Here is a 14124-nt window from a genome sequence, read left to right as displayed (position 1 = left end):
AATAAAAACCACAGAGGTGATCAAATACCACCAAAAGAAAGCTCTGTGGGGGAAAAAAATAAAAAAGACGTCAATTTTGTGTGGGAGCAACGTCACACTTCACACAATTATCAGTTAAAGCGACGCAGCATGGAATTGCAAAAAGTGCTCTGGTCTTTGGCCAGCCAAATGGTCCGGGGCTTTAGTGGTTAAACACCACAGCCTGAGTATTGTTGCTAACCATGTCCATCCCTTTAGGAATATAGTGTCCCCATCTTCTGATGGCTCCTTCCAGCAGGATAATGCACCATGTCACAAAGCTCAAATCATGTCATCACTGGTTTTGTGAACATGACAATGAGGTCACTGCACTCCAATGTCCTCCACACTCATCAGATCTCATCCAATAGAGCACCTTTGGGATGTTATGGAACGGGAGATTCGCATCATGGATGTGCAACCAACAAATCTGCAGAGACTGTGTGATGCCATCATGTCACTATGGACCAAAATCTCTGAGGAATGTCTCCAACACCTTGCTGAATCGATACCAGGAAGAATTAGTGGTTGTTAAGCCACTATATCATCTGTATACCATCCCATCACCAAAAAAAAATAAAATGCAGATTTCTACCTGATCTTAGAATGTCTCCTGGTGCTCACGTGACTCCTTGGCTCTCTCCTCTCCCTGTCAGCTGGGAGGAGAGGGGAAGTAGAGCAGAGAGCCAGGAAATCACATGTACTCCGGGAGACACTCTAAGATGAGGTAGAAAACGTATTTTTTATATACAGCACAGGCACTAGGACACATAGCATTATATAACAGAGGGGATGGTATAAGAAGGATATTGTTTTTATAGCAGCAGGAGAGGGGCGGGCAGTGTCTGGAGCTGACAGTTAAGCAGGGGAGGTGGGAGAGCAGAGAGGAGCAGATGACTGAGGCACATAAACTGACCAAGGTGTCAGGGCTCAGCAGCCATGATAAACAGTGGTCAGTTTACAGGGGGGGAGGGAAAAAGCAGGCAAAATCAGCCAGGTATTTAACGTGATACGGGGGGGGGGGGGGGGGGGGGGGCAAATTACAAAGCACAAGCACTTTTCTACATAACACGCTTTAAGGGAACATTTTTTTTTTTTTCAGGGTAACAAGCACTTTAAGACAGCTCTGAAGGCAAAAGGGGGTCCAACCCAGTACTAGCAAGGTGTACTTAATAAAGTGGCCGATAAGTGTATATACAGTGCCTTGAAAAAGTATTCATAACCCTTGACATTTTCCACGTTTTGTCATGTTACAACCAAAAACGTAAATGTATTTTATTGGAATTTTATGTGTTAGACCAACACAAATTGGCACATAATTGTAAAACGTAAGGAAAATGATAAATGGTTTTCAATTTTTTTTTACAAATAAATATCTGAAAAGTGTGGTGTGCATTTGTATTCAGCCCCTAACTAAAATCTAGTGAAACCAATTGCCTTCAGAAGTCACCTAATTAGTAAATAGAGTCCACCTGTGTGTAACTTAATCGCAATATAAATACAGCTGTTCTGTGAAGCCCTCGGAGGTTTGAACAAACAGCATCACGAAAGGCCAGTGAACACACCAGACAGGTCAGGGATAAAGTTGTGGAGAAGTTTAAAGCAGGGTTAGGTTATAAAAAAAAAATATCCCAAGCTTTGAACATCTCACGGAGTACTGTTCAATCCATCATCAGAAAATGGAATGGCACATTATGGCACAAGTATGGCACAACTGCAAACCTACCAAGACATGGCCGTCCACCTAAACTGACACGCCTGGCAAGGAGAGCATTCATCAAAGAAGCAGCCAAGAGGCCCATGGTAACTCTGGAGGAGCTGCAGAGATCCACAACACAGGTGGGAGAATCTGTCCACAGGACAACTATTAGTCGTGCACTCCACAAATCTGACCTTTATGGAAGAGTGGCAAGAAGAAAGACATTGTTGAAAGAAAGCCATAAGAAGTCCAGTTTGCAGTTCGTGAGAAGCAAACATGTGGAAGAAGGTGCTCTGGTCAAACAAGACCAAAATTTTACTTTTTGGCATAAAAGGAACATGCTTTGTGTGGCAGAAAACCAACACTGCACATCACCCTGAACACACCATCCACACCGTGACACATGTTGGTGGCATCAACCTGTTATGGGGATGCTTTTCTTCGACAGGGACATGGAAGCTGGTCAGAGGTGATGGGAAGATGGATGGAGCCAAATACAGGGCAATCCTAGAAGAAAACTTGTTAGTCTGCAAAAAACTTGAGACTGGGGCGGAGGTTCACCTTCCAGCAGGACGACGACCCTAAACATACAGCCAGAACTACAATGGAATGGTTTAGATCAAAGCATATTCATGTGTTAGAATGGCCCTGTCAAAGTCCAGACCTAGATCCAATTGAGAATCTGTGGTAAGGCTTGGAAACTGCTGTTCACAGACGCTCAAGGGGCTGAATACAAATGCACGCCACACTTTTCATATATTTGTAAAAAAAAGTTGAAAACCATTCCTCATTTTCTGTCCACTTCACAATTATGTGCCACTTTGTGTTGAGCTATCACATAAAATCCCAATAAATTACATTTACGTTTGAGTTTTTGATTTGTAACATGAGAAAACTTTTAGGGGTATGAATACTTTTTCAAGGCAGTGTGTGTGTGTGTGTGTGTGTGTGTGTGTGTGTTTATTATATATATATATATATATATATATACATATACACACACACATACACACACACTAGCATTATTAACAAACATTACCTTCTTTGTACTTGAAAAGTTGAGATTATACTCAAATGATTAATGAAACCTGTATTGACAGTCTTGCTGGAGTATTCAAATATTGGGTGGCTGGAGGCTGCTATACTTATTCTCCATGCAGTAATCACTATTCAAAGCTCCCTCCATTGATGAGCAATAAAACAAAAACCCAGGCCTTTGGCCATACCATATCTGCTCAAGTGAAGAACTGAGATCCTATGCTCTTCAACCGAAACCAAATGCCTAGGTTTTATGTTATGTGATCAGCACTGAAGGGAGTCTTCAGTATAATTTCCTCCAGAAAAAGATACATAACAAGCCCTTCACCTCACAAGTTTATTTGCCATCCTAGGTTATTAACACAGCTTTACATAACAAGTATAGGTTTAGCAATAACTTATTCTGTCCACCAGTATTCACCTGTAACAAAAAAAAAAAAAAAGAGTCTGTTTTGGATGGACTGACCCTTGAATACTTTCTGTATAGCATGGCTCGTCATTAGCAATACAATGGTAATTTTTACCAGCATTCAGATTAACAGGCCATACCTGGCTGTGTTACTGTGAAGAAATGTGTGGTCTGGGATTTGGAGTAACACTTAGCTGCCATTTTGCAGCGCTGCTCATCAATCAGACCTGAAGAGACAATTCTGCAGTGCGATAGGACAGGACGGGGCGGGGGATGGGGGGGGGGGGGTTAATCATGGGGCAAAGCTCATGGGAGAGCTAGGACTCTATAGGGCTATTTAGTGCTCCCTGTATCTCTCTATCACACGGTACCTGGTCTTGGCATTTGGGACATATCCACATGCCCTTAGGAATGGCTTTCAGAGGAGGCTCCAAACAGTCCAGGTGGTATACACGTGAACATGTGTCGCACATCAGTAGCTGTCCGCTCTTTCTGCAGACGCTGCAAAAATCCTCATGGATATCAGCCTATAGGAGTCACAGGAGAGAGGAGGCGAAAAGAGGGGTCAGCCCAAAAATCTGACAACTGCCCTTCTTTACTGCTTTATGAGCTGCAATTAGTATTTCCTGATCTGAGGGGAGGGAGGAAGGGAAGGGGTTCTTCCAGAATAGACAGATAGAAGGGACACAGAAGGGACTAGTGCACTGCAGAGAAAAGCAATGAGCGGAAGAGTAATTGGACAGCAAGGTAGTAGAGATAAAAAAGCTGATGGAGGAGTATAAAAGCACACTGGCGTGAAGAAAGTTTACCACCACCAAGAAAGTCAGGGTATTATTCTGAATGCCACAATACATCTAATCGCTATTAGTATCTACAGTAGGAATGTAGCAGAAAACCTTCAGAAGTTATAAAGATGAGTGTAAAGTTCAGGCAGAAAAGTTCTATGATAGAAAGTTAGTTTTCTAATCCTCAACACAGAAAATCTGCGAGAGAAAATTTGGGGAGCATTTATTAAAGTGACGCAGGCTGAAAACTCTTTTCTGTGTCTCGCTACAAAACAGCAAGTTTTCTATTTCCAACTTTACAAAATAAATGTTCAAAATGCAAATCAGAGTGCGATTTAGGGAACAAAATGCTAGCAGATATGGTTTTCAGCATACGCTAGTTTTATAAAAGCTCCTTCTGTATGTGAGATACAGATGCAGGAAAAACTAAGATATTTCCCAATGTATAAAGAAAAAGACAACAGCGATTACAAAACACAATCATTACCGATATACTGCCTTAATACATTTTAGCTGAACTGTTGATGAGGCCTTAGCACTAACAGATACCCAGTGGCTAATTTCCTGCCCACCAGTCAGCAAGCCTGATTTGAACAGTTCTATTCTGTCTGGTGACCAGCTGAGACCGCAGATTACAAAATGGAAACAGATGTCTAAAAAGGTCAAACCAAGTTTTGTTTTCCCCAAGTTGGTGAAATTTAAAAAAAAAGTGTGTTTATATCGCTTCAGTTGAGCTGCATGGATCAGCCAGGCACATGGAAAACAATAGTTTTCTATGTGCTCTCTTCACACCAGGTGGGTTGCAGTGCATAAAAATGAAAACAGGATCTCAAGAGTTTTGCTTTGCTTAGGTGTATAGAAGTAAATGAAACATCATTTTGCCCTAAAATTAAGCACCAGGCAAATATCAAAGACAAATTAATGAAGCTCTGGATCCCTTAATGGATTTTTAACATCAATTTTATGCAACCAACTAATCTGAAACAAGGCAGACACTCCTAACAGGTGTGTGTGGCCCCAAACGCACACGGTATGAGTTTTGGGACCACACACCTGCACCTGTCAAATTGGAATGAACGGCTGTGTAAAAAAAAAAAAAAAGGGAACTGCTTAAAAGGAAAATTATTCTGAGATCGCAGGACGTGCGAGACAAAGAAAGTTACAGGATAATAGAGAGAGAAGGAGAGCACTAAATAGGACAGCCACTGAACAAACTCCAGAGAACCTCCGCAGAATAACAACTACTCTACTGAAAACAGCCAGCAATGCCAAGATAATCAATTTTGAAAAGCACGGCAGAGGTCAGTGATTAGAGGTTAGTAAACAAGAATTAAACAGTAAGCAATAGACACTCTTGTAAACATCAGTCCACCTAAAAGTGATATTTCAGGCTTAGATGTACTTCGGTCAGCCATGTCAATCCTGAGATCCCATTGCTCATATTTTCCGACGTTATTTCTAGACATCTTGGTACAAAGGGGATCATTTACATTCTTGCAATGCATTAAAGCGTGTCATGTGCTGCATTTAGGCATCCAATTGAAATGAATAGGCTGCTAATAAACCCCCCCCCCACCCCCCAAAATAAGTACCGTATTTATCGGCGTATAACATGCACCCCAAGTTTAGGAGGGAATTTTAAGGAAAAAAAAAACAAACAAAAAAAAAACTTACATTTAAATGCCCATCAATGCAGCCTCATCAGTGTCCATCTGAAGCCTTGTCCTGCAGCCTCTCCATCATTGCAGCCTGTCTATCATTGCAGCCTGTCTATCATTGCAGCCTGTCTATCATTGCAGCCTGTCTATCATTGCAGCCTGTCTATCATTGCAGCCTGTCTATCATTGCAGCCTGTCTATCATTGCAGCCTGTCTATCATTGCAGCCTGTCTATCATTGCAGCCTTGTGCATCGTTGTCCCCTTGTGTTAATTGCAGATTTTATTTTTAAAAATGGCACCGCTGAGATGTCCTGTGTATCTCAGCGGCACCCGGTAGTTCTTCGGCTCTGCTCGCGGCTTTCTGCCACGTTCGGCCGTTCTCGGTGGCTTTTGGCCGCTCTCTGCGGTTTTCCGAGAAAGGCCGAAGGCAGCCGAAAGCCGCAAGAAGAGCCAAAGGCGGCCGAAAGCCGCCTAGAGGCTCAAAATCGAGAAGAAATCGCGGAGGATCGGCGTATAACACGCACCCGCGATTTCCCCGATTTTAAGGGGAGAAAGGTGCGTGTTATACGCCGATAAATACGGTAAATAAATCCCACATGTCACATAATTGTGTACTGCAACACAGTGTAGTGCAGCGCCTTAGTGTGCTGGAATGCCATTTAACGCAAATGTTTCTAGAATACATGGAATGTGTGTGTTACCACGAAGCAGGAGTCTCCATGGGCCCCAAGTGTTGGTGACTATTTTCTACTACAGACTAATATAAAAGAAGAATGGGACCTTCTTGTGGTTCTTATTACAAGAGTGCAGATTGTGGAAATCAAGAGCAGTTATCGCACCACCAAGAGCTCCAGAGAACTATAAGAAGCCATTTGACACCTTTTAAAATTATGGCTCAATAGACATGAAAACAGAGCAAAACTGGGTGATTAGGTTATCCCATTCAACTTGTGCCATAAACAGATACGAGGGAAAATAAGAAGCAGCAATGAAGAAGGTTGTTTATTATTATTTAGTGCTATACAGTGAATCTGAAAAGTATTCCCTTTTTCCACGTTTTGTTGTTGCAGCCTTATGCCAAAATGGATTAAATTAGTTATTTTCCTCAAAATCCTACAAACAATACCCCATAATGGAAAAAGTAAAAAGTTACACTCAAAAATCAATAAACAACATGAACACAAAAAGCCCCAAAAAATTGCTCATACAAATATGTTCAGCAACAAGGGCTGAGTGAAGAAGAATCTAAAGTGCTTGTGCAAAACAAATCCAAACAGGAATCCTCCACCTTGTGAAGTCAACAATAAAGTCGGGTTACTCTTACCCCAGATTGTGGACCCTCTGATTATGGAAGGTCGCATAGGCATTTGGATATCCCAGCTGTTATGTATCCACGGAAGATGCAGTGCGAATGGTGTGCGGCTCTTCCTGCTTGAGCTCAGATCATCCGCATAACCCAGCGGTAGCAAAAATAAAACAAGGGGCCCCAATAGTGTAAAAAAAACATTTTTATTCAAATAATAATGCACAAGTGTCCAAAAAAAGAGTGCAAAGAAAGTTAAAAAGCAGCAATCGGTACCGATAAACAAATGCAATGACATATCATAAATTATATATATATATATATATATATATATATATATATATATATATATATATATATATATATATATATATGACATTTGGGATCAAATGGCACACGCATTGTAAATTTAGTTTTTGACCTCAGGACAATAAAGGTTCTGAGGGTTAATTATTGTAGGTAGGCCTAACGCCAGTCTGACCAGGCTATGTTTGAAAGTTCTGCCTGGTCATGTGAACGGTTGGATGTTTTGGTATCGGCCCTCTCAATCAGCGGGAGTGCCGGGGCCCGCCGAGGAGTCTTGGAGGGGGTACTTAAACAGGTGTGGGTCATGTGTTCAGGGTTCCGGAGTTGTTCGGGAGACCCGTGTGGTCTGTTCTGGTTCCAGGACTGGGGTAGCCCCGTGAGGGGTCCCGGGGCGTTCAACATCCTGCAACATGTTCCTGTCAGTGGCCCCTGATATATCGGTCTGGTCTGGGGTAGGGATCCGTCTGTTCCCAAGTCTTGGAACCGGCTGGTCCGAGGCGCTGTAACTGAGGGAGGATTCAAAGTGTCCGGGTGTCTCGGCTTGGAGGGACACCATAGCTCGTGGAAGTGACTGCGGGAGGACTCTTGGGAGGAGGGTATCCTGAGAAGTGCCAGGTTACTGAGTTGGAAAGGACATTGACGAATTCACACTTTTCCACTACCTCAAAGGAAGCGGGAAATGTTCCAGGTACAGTTGGAAAAAGGTTCCTGTATACTCTCAGTTGATTGTTCAAGTTTTGAGTCAACGTGCTGACTGCCATGATCTCTGGCTAGAGATCTGTTCGGCCTTGAAGTACCCAGCTGCGAGTGGCTACTCTCTGGGTGGAAATAGAGACTTTGTTAAACCTGCAGTTCAAGGTACCTGAGTTCTTCATCCATGCCCTCTGTTCCCTAAGAGACTGTGTTGTGAAAGTTCTACTGCAAAATAAACCTTTTTGAAAGGACTTCATCTGTGTCAGTGTACAAGTCATTGGGTATCAACCCTGGGAACCCCTAGAAGCGGAGGAGCAGGCCAGGAGAAGGTAATCAGTAAGCCCATTCAGTCAAGGCCGCCCTGCAATGGGTTATGGCCGCTATACATTATACTATTTTATATATATATATATATATATATATATTACTTCTTTCAAGATGCCCTGGAACAAGTCAATTTGCGATGAACTCTGAGCTCAAGTGCAGATACACTTACACAAAGGTGGATGATTCCTCTTTGGATTTGTTTTGCACAAGCATTGATGCCTATTCAAATTTTTTTCTCTTTCTTCACTCAGCCCTTGTTGCTGAACGGACTTATAGGAGCATTTTTTTTTGGACTATTGTGTTCACTTTATTTATTGATTTTGAGCGCCGTTTTGTTGTGTCATTTCAAAATATTTGACTATTACTTACACATGCGCAGTATGTTTTTTTTTTTTTAATACCCCATAATGACAATGTGAAAGAAGTGGATTTGAAATTTTGGCAAAAAACTAAACAAATCCCATGTTAATAGGTATTCATAGCCTTTGTTCAATACTTTGTTGAAGCACCTTTGGCACTAGTTACAGCCTAAAGTATTTCCGAGTATGACGCTAAAAGATTGGCACACGTATTTCTAGGCAGTTTGGGGTCATTGTCCTGCTTAAAGATAAACCTTTGCCCCAGTCTGAGGTCCAGAGCAGGTTTTCATCAAGGATGTCTCTGTACATTGCTGAATTCATCTTTCCCTCGATCCTAACTAGTCTCCCAGTTCCTGCCGCTGAAAAACATCCCCACAGCATGATGCTGCCACCACCATGCTTCACTGTAGGGATGGTATTGGCCGGGTGATGAGCGGTGCCTGGTTTCTATACATGACGCTTGCCATTCAGGCCAAAGTGTTCAAGCTTTGTTTCATCAGATCCAAGATATTTGTTTCTTATGGTCCGAGAGTCCTTCAGGTGCCTTTTGGCAAACTCTAGCCAGGCTGTCACTGAAGTGTGGCTTCCGTCTGGCCACTCTACCATACAGGCCTGATTGGTGGAGTGCAGGGATGGTTGTTGTTCTGGAAGAGTCTTCTCTCTCTACAGAGAAATGCTGGAGCTCTTTCAGAGTGATCATTGGATTCTTTGGTTACCTCCCTAACTAAGGCCCTTCTCCCCCAGTCACTCAGTTTGGCCAGGCGATCTATTCTAGGAAGAGTCCTGGTGGTTCCAAGCTTCTTCAATTGATTCAAGATGGAGGCCACTGTGCTCATTGGGACCTTCAACGCTGCAGACATTTTTCTGTACCTTTCCCCAGATCTTTGCCTTGATACAATCCTGTCTACAGACATGATTCCTTCCTTGAATCCTTGGATTTCATGGCTTGGTTTGTGCTCTGAAATGCACTGTTACCTGTGGGACCTTATATAGACAGGTGTGTGCCTTTCCAAATCATGTCCAATCAACTGAATTTACAACAGGTGGACTCCAATCAAGTTGTAGAAACATCAACAAGGATGATCAGTGGAAACAGGATGCACCTGAGCTCAATTTTGAATGTCATGGCAAAGGCTGTGAAAACTTATGTACATGAGTTTTTTTTTTTTTCTCGTTTTTTAGTTTTTAATAAATTTGCAAAGATTTCAAACTTTCACATTGTCATTATGGGGTATTGTTTGTAGAATTTTGAGGAAAATAATGAATTTAATCTATTTTGGAATAAGGCTGTAACATAAGAAAATGTGGAAAAAGTGAAGTGCTGTGCTGTGAATACGTTCTGGATGCACTGTGTAATAAAGGAAGCATAGCAATGTACACAAGTAGGAGGACATTATCTCCAAATAATATTTTTACATCTGTCCCTTCCAAAAGCAACACAGTAGATCTACTACCCCACATCAAAAGTTGTGAACCCAGCCTTTATGTTGCGGCCCTAAGTGTTGGTGTACCACTTTTTGGGACCCCCGACTATCAAGTCACCTAAGGTCCACATTACACTGTGTGATCACATCTACAGTATGACAAACACCAAGTTGGGCGGAAAAAAATCTCCAGAAAATGCACAAAAGTACCCTTACAGTGGTGCCCCCTTGCCAGGGTTCAATGCTCATTAGGTCTAGGTCAGGCATGTCCAAAATCTGTCCCGCGGTCCAATCGCGGCCTACATTCCGGTTTCGAATGGCCCGCTTGGTAATTTGGACACAAATATCTTTTGTGGCCGCAACGAATTCCCAAGAGCCGGGGGGCTACAAAAGATATACACGCTGGCTACCTTGGAGGGGACAGGGAGGAGACAGGGAGGATACGGGACAAGTGCCGTACATACAGGTGAATATCCTGTTTAGACGGCAGCCTGTCTAATAGAAGTCCCGTCTCCTGCACGGCTATTGGATGACTGTTCTATCCATTATAGGAGGCGGGACTTTGTATAAAAGAGGCCACTGAGAAAGCAGATTCTCCTGTATGTAATCTGTTGCTGCTCATCCCACCCCCCTCCCTGTCCCATCAGAGGTTGCAGATGGGCATCAATCAGGCTGCACTCATGGAAACGGTGGGGCCGCGTTCATGGCAACGGTGGGGCTGCAGATGGGCACCGATTAGGCTGCATTCATGGGCAATGACCCTTATTTTGCCTCACAGTTCCTGAAACTTCCCTCTTAAAGTGAAGGTGCGTGTTATATGCCGATAAATACGGTATAGCTAAATAACACGCCCAAGCTCATCTCTTCACCACATACAGCCACAAAGGCAAGAGAATGTTTGTTGGGCAGTGTATTAGTGGTCAGACGAACATACTTAGACTTTTAATGGTTCAAAGAACGTCACGCAAAACGGTCAGCCCTCACGCACGTTCACTTCATCAAATCTGGCCCTCTTTCAAAAAAGTTTGGACACCCCTGGTCTAGGTGAAAAGGAATCCACTGTAATATTTACTGTAATCTTCACTCCCCCTCGTCTGATGCTCTGAGCTGTGAGTAGGCCGCTCATATTCTCACATACAATGTAAGATTATTGGTCCTATATTTTACTTGATGACATTAACGTGTGACAGCCAACTGAAGGCTTTGTGGAGGCTAGGTACACACAAGCTGAAAATCGGACAAAAATGGTTGGTTCAGCAGGAACCAGCTGACTTTTGCCTATGTGTAAAGCCGGCTTCTGCTGTCAATCGAGCATGCTGGAAAACCAGCATCCATGTCAGAACAGTACGGCGAACTGTATGTTTTTTTTGTTTGTTTAGCCTGCTGAACGTGTGTACCCCACATTATCGTTCTTCCCCTGAATGGGCATTTAACCCTTGTAGTAAAGGGAGGTAAATGCTATAATCCCTGAAATTCAGGTTTAAAAGATTTTGCAACTGTAAAACTAGATTAAAAAACAAAAAAAATAAAATAAAAAAAAACACACAAAAAAGAGGAAAGGCTGTTTGCAGTGAACAAGAAGGAAAGAAGGTACTTTACTATTCACATGACAGGTACAGGCCATGAAAGAAAGGTTACTTCACAAGAAAAGAACATTGTACAATTTAGATGAGGTAGAAGCCAGGGCAGAGAGCAGTTTAGGAAGATAAAGTAGCATAGAATCAAGCAGCACCTAAAGGAGTAGGAGGTGACATTCACATTATACTGCAGGTAACATTTTTATTTTCCAAGAAACTAAGCACTGGTTAAACTAGTAAGCAGTTTTAGAAAGATCCTAAAGAACTAGAGAAGACATTTTCTCAATTTTTGGGAAATGCATTTATAAATGTAAAGAATGAAAACTAATCAGCAAAGTCCCCAACCTATAAGACTTCACACAGTTTTAAATGAAAGCTCAGTCATGTACCAACAACGTTAATTTACCTGTAAATAACATTTGCACTTTTATATCATATCACACACACCACATAAGCAGCATTAATAGGTATAACAGGCTGTTCAGGAAGCATGCATGGCCAGTGTTGATTACAGGAGATCCCCCAAATCCACTCTGCCTGTACACATGCTGCTGCTGTCCATACCAGGACAAAGGGTCTTTCAGCTCGCCACACATTAGGACCCTTCTGGATTTACAGTCCCTTTTGTTTTTGGAGTTACTTACGTCCGTGGAACTAGGATTAGGCAAGGACACAGGCAGGATGCTTGCAGGGAAACTACATGTGATCTGGGTCTTTTCGCTTTCAGGGGAATCAGGATGACTGGATGGAGGGGAGGTGGGTGGCAGGGCGCTCAAACCCAGGGCCGTGTTGTATTTGGGAGGACGACCTATATGTTAATAAACACAAACAAAACAAAAAAAAGAAACAAAAATGGGGGAATTTACATACCTTTGGCCAGTGTTCCTCATTGGCTAGCATGGAAAAGGAAATTATGCAGTAGATGAGGAAAACCAATATAATATTACAGAAGTAAAAAAGGATAGCTGTTATCACGACAGTTAAACGTAAATTGGTAGACTGGCAGGAGAAAGTCAGTGAGCAGGAGAAAAAGCAGCAGTAGCCAATCACACAGAGAACATGCAAGTAACAGAATAATAGGCAACTTTAAACATTGGACTGAGCATCCAAAAGGCAAACATTTGCAATAGGTGGCAAAATACAGATATGTTACTGGATGATGGTGCTATTGAAGATGACCTGAACCCAAAAGTGAAGATGTTAATTGTGCCTAAGTTGTAAAAATACCCTGAAAAATATTTTTTTTTTTCTGGGATTACTCCTGAGAAATAACCATGGTAAGTCAGTAATGGGGAAAGATCATCTGCAGTGAGACCACAGGGGGGAGTAGTAGTAGTTAGTCACATTGAACTGGACCTGCTCTATTCCACTGAAGACGTGTCAATACAAATACAAGCAGCCCGAGTTCCAATGAGCATCAGGAACATACCCCAGCATTTATAACCACACTGCTTCAGGACACCTATTAGCACTAATACACACGGGCTTCTTAAGATTGGCTGAAGTGGAAATCATGACATCACCCGCACTCCTCTCTCCCTTAGCCAATCAGAGGAAGCATTGTATGCAGTCACCTGAATGGAATAGTGAAGGAAGCCGTTCATTTGGACCAGCCTAGTCCAAACAAATTAAAGCCTAACTCAAGGTTTTAGTGAGCTTTAAATATGCCAAGTTGGCAAGTTGATGTTTAAGGAAGGAAACGGTTGGCTTTTGGGGGGGGGTATCTGAAATACAACCAGTAGAGAACGCCCAAGAAAATCTAACTTTACTGGTGGACTCCTCCCCAAGAGAGACTGATCAGTGGTATTCAGGAGGGAGTTCTGAGAACGTCCATAGACACTGATATCCCAATCTAATCATGACAAGCAGATCATCATTTTATGTCTGTTGGCATCTTTACACAGGCAGTTTAGAGCAGTATTTTTCAACTCCAGTCCTCAAGGCGCCGCAACAGGTCATGTTTTCAGGCTCTCCGTTTTTTTTGCACATGTGATTTGATCCGTTTCAGTGCCTTAGTAATTACCACAGCTGGTTCATCTGAGCGAAATCCTGAAAACATGACCCGTTGGGGCGCCTTGAGGACTGGACTTGAGACACACTGGTTTAGAGTGAGATAAAGAACTGGGAGAAAAAACAAAAACAAAAAAAACAACGATAAATCCTTTGTACAAAGGAGTCCAAGTTGAAGTTATTTAATTAAACTTTATACTGTCTGGTGGATATAAATTGTATGGTACCCCGTAAAAATTCACTCTCTAATCTGTGCTGTTGAAGAACATAAATGGATTCCCTGCAGTTTTCAAAAATTAGTCTAGTTTACTAAAGGAAAATTAGACTATCGCATGATCATAGATTGAAATAGGTAATCCAAAAGACCTACAAATTCAGTGTGGGGTGCAGACATTTGGCTAATCAGAATAAGTGATGAGATACAGGACAAATGGAAAACAGCAGGTGCGCTGTGTCTCCAGAAAGGAAAAAATGGACACAAAGATTCTGCAATCTGCTAAGATGGGGATAGAGAAGC

The 14124-nt window shown here is 42.3% G+C and overlaps 1 protein-coding gene across 7 annotated transcripts in view; it reads right to left on the bottom strand.

The window, feature by feature from the left end:
• The window catches only part of PHF21A (PHD finger protein 21A), a 213189-nt gene that overhangs the window by 8739 nt on the left and 190326 nt on the right, over nucleotides 1-14124 (bottom strand). For 4 of the 7 annotated variants that reach the window (XM_077461841.1, XM_077461830.1, XM_077461822.1 and 1 more), the window contains exons 13-14: nucleotides 12242-12405; nucleotides 3536-3691 (exon numbers count right to left, since the gene is read on the bottom strand). In XM_077461841.1, coding sequence (XP_077317967.1) covers nucleotides 3536-3691; nucleotides 12242-12405 — 320 coding nt within the window. Of the gene's footprint in view, nucleotides 1-3535; nucleotides 3692-12241; nucleotides 12406-12467; nucleotides 12491-14124 lie in introns of all 7 variants that reach the window. The other 3 variants (XM_077461850.1, XM_077461859.1, XM_077461868.1) reach the window with 2 other exon arrangements.

The sequence above is a fragment of the Lithobates pipiens genome, unplaced genomic scaffold (genome assembly GCF_037356315.1).
Source record: "Lithobates pipiens isolate NorthernLeopardFrog02 unplaced genomic scaffold, aLitPip1_a1.2 Scaffold_10, whole genome shotgun sequence".
NCBI classification, from domain to species: Eukaryota; Metazoa; Chordata; class Amphibia; order Anura; family Ranidae; genus Lithobates; species Lithobates pipiens.
Note: the sequence above shows the minus strand (reverse complement) of the source record. Positions and strands in the feature narration are given on the sequence as shown.